At 36.7% G+C, this 8,936-nt stretch overlaps 1 protein-coding gene across 1 annotated transcript in view; it reads right to left on the minus strand.

Moving 5' to 3' along the window:
- The window catches only part of LOC132175499 (uncharacterized), a gene marked incomplete at its 5' end in the record, with an annotated part of 18,950 nt that extends 10,014 nt beyond the window's left edge, over positions 1 to 8,936 (minus strand). The window contains 4 exon segments of the mRNA XM_059587475.1: positions 3,157 to 3,633; positions 3,831 to 4,373; positions 5,859 to 6,398; positions 6,849 to 8,936. Of these exon segments, the coding sequence (XP_059443458.1) occupies positions 3,157 to 3,633; positions 3,831 to 4,373; positions 5,859 to 6,398; positions 6,849 to 8,936 (3,648 nt within the window).

Raw genomic sequence — 8,936 nt, forward strand, 5'->3', positions numbered from 1 at the left:
GAATGTTACACATTCAAGCCCATTAATTTGCATATGTTAATTCCTTAGCGTTGTTATTTGTTTGATTTTGTTTTGTTTTTGTGTTTTCAGGTTATAAATCAAGATGCAATTAATTCCATTGATTTTGGGCTTAAAAGCACACTTTGAGAAGACCTAGAAGATATGGTTAAACTTAACCAATCATGGTTAAGTTTAATCAAATAAAGAAAATGATTAATTCGGAATTTCTCAAATTGGAGTCAAAATCGGATTGGATTCAATTTTGGATTCTGCATATGTCTCGGTATTTTGGCCATAACTTTCAGCTCAAATATCCGATTGAGGTGATTCAAGCGGCACTCGAAAACTAACTCAAATTTATACAAATCATTGTGAAATAGCATTTTCCTAATTCGGAGCACCGCATTGCCAAAATTGCCCCGCAAGATAGGAACGCAATTCTGAGCGAATCCTATTCCGATTTGGACTTAGGTTTTCTTTATCATAATTGGACTTGGACTTAAATCTCCGAAATTTATAGGATTCCTAGGGCTTCTAGGACTCTCCTAAGCCCTATAAATAGGCCTCTAAGCATTGAGAAAAGACACACCGCTTCTAGAGCAAAAATTCAGTAAAATAGTCTGTGGAGCTTAGGAGATCATGAGCAGCTAAACCCAATTGTGGGGTATTGATGTAGCCCTTTCCAAGAACAATGGTTTGATTGTATTTAATTTCTAGTATTTCAATTTATGCATGTTGATTGTATAACCCTGAGGATTGCTACAGTTGATTTCTGTTCTTCATATTAAATGCAGTTGTTCTTTAAATTCCAAATCAATATTAGTAGAATTCTTATCTTGTCTTAGAAATTATTTTACTATTATTGAACTCAAATCATTCTTATTTTCTGTGATCATAAGAATGATGGTTATACAATGGTATTTAATTGGCATGCAATCAATAGGATTAGATAGACCATACCTAGGGAAGACGGATCGTACTACACCTTAGTTTAGTGTAATTTAGGTAGACGGTCCGTGCCAACCGAAGATGGGTTATGCTATTCCATTGATTGTATGAGATTATTTTCTTGTTAAAATTTAACATGCATAGAATGAATTACTAGAGTTAATTATGGTTAACCATTGATGTGCGGATCGTGGTGAAGTCAATACCCTACTCTCTCTTTCATAGATTTACTCCCTTTTATTTCCGTTTATTTTATGCACTTTAAATTCTCACAACCAATTCACTCTCTTTTAATTAAGTTAATTTTGATCTTTTAATTTTGATAATTAAACCTCTGCAGTCATTGAGGTTCGACACCCTCAATATAGCCCTATCCTACGGGATTCGTTCTATTGCGAGTGGTAATTTTATTATTGATATTTTTGGTCACAAAAATACCACATCATGGAGAATTATGTCGGGTTATTGACTATTTTGTGTCATAATCGTGTCAGACCCGATTACCCGTTTAGCTAAACAGGTCGTGTCTGGGTATAGGCTAATGGTGTAACGGATACCCGCGGGTCGTAATCGGGTCGTGTCAAGTACCCATTTTGCCACCCCTAAGCGGGAGAGGTTGACACTGGCGATGATGGGGAGGAAGCGGGAGAGGTCGCAGTGACCCGCATGGGTTTCTAGCCGTGATCCACGTGGATCTAGCTAGACCCTGGCACTGGGCCGCAGTGACCCAAGCGAGTCGCGACCATACCCTCATGGGTTTGCTGACCCACGCTGGGTCGCTGCCAGACCCAGCCGTGGGTCAAGGCATGACCCACATGGGTCAAGGCCAAACCCACGACGGGTCTTTGGTCGAGACTCGTGCCATGGATTCGAGCGGTGCCTCCATATTTCAGTGGCGGCGTTTGGTTGGTGGGGTGGGGTGGTTCATGGGTTAATGGGTTAGAAGGTGATGTAATCTGGTGTTTTAGTCTTGGCATATTTTGTGTGTTTAAGTGAGGTGTCAAATGCTTATTGGAGGCTGCAAAAATGGGATTTTAAGGATGGACCTGATAGTAGGGGGCTCTCTTTTATCTTCTCATTGTGGGACTAACTTTCTAGGATGTCACAACAAACATGTGTGGAGCTGACTTTTTAATTCAAAAAAATATATATATGTTGAGGTTGTTGTGTGTCCACCCTTATTAAGAAGATAAGTGGCTATATGGCCACCTAATCTAGTTAAGGTGGCCACACAGCTACCCATAGGCTGTTGCATGTGGTGGTTGTGCGGTGTAAAGGTGTTTGCATGGCAATCCTTATCTAATCGAAGTAGTTGCGACCACCCTTGGGTAGTAATAATAGCTGTCTGGCCACCCCTAACCAAGACGAAGATAATTGCGCCCCTCACCTCCAATGGAGGTGGTTGTGCTCTTTTCAAAAGATATGCCACTACATAAGATTTTAGAAGGTACTAAAACAAGACTTGGAGGATTAAAAGAACTAGAAATATTTAGCAAATTTGATTAGTTTGCCAAAGAAAATTTTGATGAAACCAAAGTTGATGTTAATTTATAGATTCTCTAACAAATTCTTAAATTTTGAATTCCACTTACGCTTACCATATTTATTCGAACAAATATTGGTTTGGTATATTTAAATCCTATAATACTAGTATTCTTCTAATGGCCAATGACACTATATGTAAGGCTACTGAAATAGGTACCATAAAAGTGAGGATATTTAATGGGATTTAATGACACTTGTGTTAAATATATTCAAGACCTTAGAAAAAAAAAAAAAAAAAAAAAAAATCTAATATCTTTAGACGCATTGGATTCATTAGATTATGAGTATTCTGCGAAAGGTGGTATTATGAAAATAATTAAAGATGCATTGATTATAGTTAATTGTCACAAAATTGACAATTTATATAAGCTGCTTCCAAAACTAGTTAGGGTATATATCTACTCCAGTAGAATCATGTTTAAAATCATACCAAAGAGATAAGCCATATCACACTTCTATAGGTGGCTTAGCTTCTTTTTCCTTTTTATGATTTTTTTTTTCCTGTTCTATTCCTTTGTTATGATTTATTATTATTATATTTTGTCTCGGACATAAAATTCTAGATAGCACAATGAAAATTAAGTTCAATTAATTTAAAGACCATATCAATTCTACACTTCGGCTTGAATGTGGCCATCTTATGAGATTAGTTAAGGCTCTTACCTCATCAACCAAGAAAAGGGGTTGTTTAATGGAGATCTCAACTTCGCTCTCTTGAAGTGTTTCTTCAAAGCTCAAAAGTTCAGAAGCAAATATGTCAACTTTTTGGCATCCTTCCACCGTTAATGTTTTTAGCAATGGCCATTCTGAAGCATGCTTTTCAGGGTAAAACCACTTGAGTCTTGGTAGGTGTTCAAGACGTAGATGAGTTATTTGAGGGAACACAAACCTAGCTATCGCTTCCGCTCCTTTTTCCCTAGCAACAATTTCTTCCACCCCACAATTAGCTACGACAAGTGTCTCAAGACTCTGGAATCTTGTCAGCATATTAGAGTGAAAGATGTTCAAGAGATTTTCACAAAATTCAACTTTTATAAATCGAAGCTTGCAAAAGGAATCTATTGTGAATTGGTTCTTCCATATGATTTTCAAGCAATCCACGTGGGAGATTACCAATCGTTCCAAACTGTGAAAGGCAACCTGTAGGGTTCGTCTCGTATGTTAATTGCATAGCTAAACAACTCACATAATGGAAGAGAAGATAAATAAATATATATATATATATATATATATATATATATATATATATATATGAAGTAAAGGTGCAAATTTTTAAAATTTAGAATCTAAAAGGTGTAAAGCAGAAAGAGGTGGATGATAAAAAATTAAAAAATTACCTCTTCATTGAAGAGAGGATGCATAACAGAATGAAGACTTTCCTCTGAATTCATTTCCTTGAGTTCTTTGCTGATCATCATGCCTGAACTGAGAGGTTTGGATATGAATGTCTCTAATTTAGGGCAATCTTCTATCCGCAATTTCTTTAAGTATGGAAATTCGATGTTTTGTCCTACACAGAATCTTTTGAGGATTGGAAGTTTTTTTAGAAACAGGCACTCTAGTTGAGGAAACAACACTTCTGCCTCTTGAGTTATTTCTTCTACTACTCCTAATTCTTCTGTGACTAGTACCTCTTCCAAATCCTCACATTCCAGGACGTGAAGATGTTTGAGTTGCACCATAAATCTAGCTGCAGAGAATGACAATATATATTTTATGTTACCCGAGCCCCCCACCTCCAAGTATGTCAAATTTTCAAATCTCGACGTTGCTTGCATGTTTCTTAATCTACAAGAGGAACATGCCGGATTTTGGTTCTGCTCTATCTCTGCCAAGTTAACTGATGACAACTTCAATGTATCCAAGATGGGGAACATAACCTGCAGCGGCAGTTAATACTTTATCCCTCAACAACCTAAAAAATGCACAAACTAGGGTATGCATATTCTTCTTCTTTCATTTGACAAAAGGACATAGCATGCTATGAGAGAAAAGAGTCAACAAAAATATGCATTCATTCGGATACCACACTATGACTGCAGCACATGTTTTGTTCTTGATTATTATTATTATTGTTCGGAAGCATTCTTGAGTTTTTGTTCGGTGGTTTATCAAGAGTAGAAAAGATGTTAAATTAACAGGGGAGGAGGGAGATCTTTGATAGCAAGATGGCAACATACAATGCATGCATGTCATTGTTACTGAATGTAACAATCCGTAACAACATATTGTCCTTGCTAAGGGACAACGATTGTCGACAACTTATTTTCTTCTTGTTAAAATGTGTTTTTAACAAAGTTTGTTATTCACGACCGATGGCAGACAAGCTTTCCACAATAATCTGGCAACTTCTTGTTGCTAAAAACTTTAAACGACAACTATTTTCGTTGCTAAAAGTCAATTTCGTTGTAGTATTTATCTTGTACTTTGCAACAACTAAGTAGGGCCATAATGTGGGGTTCAACAGGATAAGCAAACGAATGGCATACAAAATGCCTTTGCACACACTGTTAAACATCATATCACAGCCCTCCAAGAGGACACAGCCATGCAGATCAAATCTTCTCAAGAGCTAGCATGCACAAATCCCACTCATCAAGACAAAGATCCTGTGGCTGCCAAGCATCCCATTGATTGTATATCTCCAGCAGTCAATGAAGCAGATGAAGGAAAGGATATTGAAGAATCCAGAGATATGCAAATATACTCTCACTAAGGAAAGAATTTCATGTGTATAGGATCTCTCATGTAATCACATATTCGTATGAGATTGTAATAGTATCACTGTAATTTATTTTTGCTTAGAATAGTTGATTCTTTCCCTTTACTTATTATGTAAACAGAGTACATATACTCTTCTTGTACCATTGTTACGATCATCGAATATAAGAGTAATTCCTTAGCTCAAAATTCAATTGCTTTCAAATTATTTTACACACAACAGTCATTTCATAACCATTTGGACACAATCAAGTAGCTACATCATCACAACTGAAAAAATTATCTTAAAACATGAAGTAGGAACAATATTTTTATTAATAAATTAGGTTATTAATATAGGTCTGGTCTTAACTGTATCAATTATTTAACTCTAAGTTCGTAACAGTGCTATATGTACGTTCTACGAACTGATATAGCTATACATAAAGTTGTCATGCTAGTTGTTTTAAAGTATAATTGTAAATTTGAATTCTGTCTATTGCTCACTCACTAGTCACCACCTCAAGACACGACAAGTTTTAAGCAACAATATTTAGCATGCAAACTCAATAGTCATTTAGAGTTTTATTAAAAATATTTAGTCGAATAATGGGGTGTTTAAATAAGTCTAATATTATTTTCTTTAATTAATTAAATACATTTACCTCTTCATTGAAGAAAGATTGCATAATAGAATGAGGCCTCTCCTCTGCATTCATTTCCTTGAGTTCTTTGTTGACTGTCATGCTTGACCTGACAGGTTTGAAGATGAATGTCTTTAATTTAGGGCAACAGTCCATCTTCAAGCTCTTTAAGGATGGAAATTCGATGTTACTTCTTACGCAGAATCTTTCGAGGCTCGGAAGATTTTTTAAATACACGCATTCTAGTCGAGAAAATAGCACCTCTGTCTTTGGAGTTATTTCTTCTACTACTAATTCTTCTGTGAATAGTATCTCTTCCACAAGCTCACATTCCAGTACATGTAGATGTTTGAGTTGCACCATAAATCTAGCAGTAGAGAATGACAGTATATATTTTATGTTACTCGAGCCCTGCACCTCTAAGTATGACAAATTTTCAAATCTCGACGTTGCTTGCGCGCTTGCTAATCTGCAAGAGGACCTTGCCAGATGTTGGTTCTTCCCTATCGTTGCCAAGTTTACTGATGACAGTTCCAGCGTTTCCAAGATGGGGAACACAACCTGCAACTAGAAAGGGTTATTTCTTCTTTTCAACAACCTATAAGATGCACTAGCTAGGGTACGCATAATTGTACTCGTGCATTCTTTGGGCGAGTATAAGGTCATGTTTTTGTCGCATATGCCATTCACTTCAATTAACAATGGTAAGGAATTATTACTATTCCAATGATTCTAAAACATCAGGATTAATATTGCTACAATTGGAAAGATACAATTACGTTGTAGTGAGGTTGGGAGGTGTAAAGTGTAGTGAGGTTGCATTCAGCTAATATAACCAACAATATATATATATATATACACACACAATAGTTTGGAGCAATTCTCCTTCCTTTCACATAAATGGTGAGCAACAATACTCCTTCCATTCACAGAGTTCTCAACACATGCATCTATATTTAGCTTGTGCCAATTGTGTGGAATCATTATTTGATGAATCGTACTGTAATATACCTGTTCGTGTAGAATTGGCATGTGAAAATCAAACTTTCCATCCGAAATGATTTCTCTAGGATCAGTTATGAATGGCTTTTGTGTGCTCAAGAAGCTTATGAGCTCTGGAAGATGCTTTAGTGCCAAGCGACGCAGTTGAGGGAACAAGAATGCATCTGTGTCTTCTATACTGCCTTCTTCTCTCATGACTATTGCGCCCATAATGCTGCATTCTCTTACCTCCAATTCTTCGAGTTGTTTAAGGCCCCAAGCCATGGATGATGAGAAAACAAATTTCAATTTATCACAATGCTGCACTTTTACAATTCTCAAGTTACGGAAGGATGTAAATGGAAGTTGGCCATGACATATTTCTTCCAAGCTCATCATGTTTTCAAGAAAAAATGTCTCCAAGGCAGGAAAGGCAACAACCGAAATCCTTAAGTTAATGATATATTTAATCTCTTGATTGTTTTGGATATGGAGATGCTTCAGTTGTTGGAAACCTCCTCTATCTAATTCGTTTAGAAGACTCTTAACACCCTTTAACTCATCTAGATAAAGAGCTTCAGTTCTCTTCAGTAGCATTTTAATCTCAACCTCTGATTGAAAGGTCGTATTTAACTTGAGTTTTAATGTTTTTGAGGCTTCACGCTTCTTAGAAGAGTCCCAGACATAATCTCCTATAGATATTGCATATCTTTCTAACTTTTCAAATGAAAGATCTTTAGGCAGATTTCTGACATCTGTAATGTGTATCTCTAAAGTGATCAACTGTGACAAATCTTTCAGCTCAGCAAGGCTTGCATTATTTCTTTCAAAATTGGGTCCTTCGGTCTCCCATTGAACAAAACTGTTTCCCATGTACAACTCTTCTAATTCAACCAAGCTTGATAGCACATTAGGTGGAACCACTTCAAGTTTGGAACAATTGCTCAGATCTAGCAACCGTAAATGAGTTAACAATCCTATTTCTCTGGGTAATTGTGACAAGTTAGAACTGAATAGGCTAAGAACTACTAAATTCCTGAGCTCTCCAATTATAGCTATGTCTTCCAACACACATTGATCCAGGCACAATGTTTGCAGGTTTCCAAGGAGACTAAGTGATGAAGGAAGTGATGGAAGTTTCATTTTAGTCAAATCCAAAACTTGGACCTTTCCCATCCCTTTAAAGAAAGTCTCTGGGATTTGCAAGGATTGATCCCTACCATACACATAAAAATATCTTAAATCTGGACATTCCATTTCGTTAGGAAGTTCATGGATATCTCCACCACGAATAGAGAATGTCTTGCATCTTTTGAGTGCATCTACATCTGGCCATTTTTTTAGCCCACTATTTTCTCTCACTACAAACATATTATGATCCCTTGACGCTATAAATGTCGCAACATCACGAACAACATCATGCATATGACAATGGTCAGAACCATGGGGACAATCTAGCAACAGACAAGAGTCTTTCAAATTACGAACGTGGCTATATAATCTGTTTCTGGCTTCTTCTAAAGTAGTAATGCCATGAAATGAACCCAAACCATAACAATATTTCAACAAGTCCAGATAATTAATGGCGTAATCCATTTCAGCACAAAGCAAAAATAAATGTTGAACCTCCTCATTTTCAAGATGACTATAACTCAGCTCTATAGAAGAATATATAATTGACTGCATTCTTGTGAGGTGTCCAGGAGCGGGTCTTCTTAGCTGCTCCAGGGCATTCTTCCATTCACATAATCTCTTGTTTTTTAATGCCTTAGAAACTGTTACAAGTGCAACAGGCAGACCTGCACACTCCTTAGCTACCTCAGTTGCTGTACATCTCAAATGAGGATCTTTAACACAATCACCCGCCTTTATTTCAAACAAATTCCATGCTTCATTTTCGGGTAATTCTTCAAGCCCAAAATCCTTCTGGGTGCCCATTTCGCAAGATAATAGATTTTTATCTCTAGATGTCAGCACCACTTTGCATTCCGTAGTAGAAATTCCTATTTTCTCCAAATCCAATTTCATCCATATATCATCTAGGATAACAAGTGTCTTCTTATGTTTTGTTAATCTCTGCCTCAAACGATATGCTCTTCCTATTTCAGTCTCCGCATC

Source organism: Corylus avellana, chromosome ca1 (genome assembly GCF_901000735.1).
Source record: "Corylus avellana chromosome ca1, CavTom2PMs-1.0".
In the NCBI taxonomy this organism is placed as follows: Eukaryota; Viridiplantae; Streptophyta; class Magnoliopsida; order Fagales; family Betulaceae; genus Corylus; species Corylus avellana.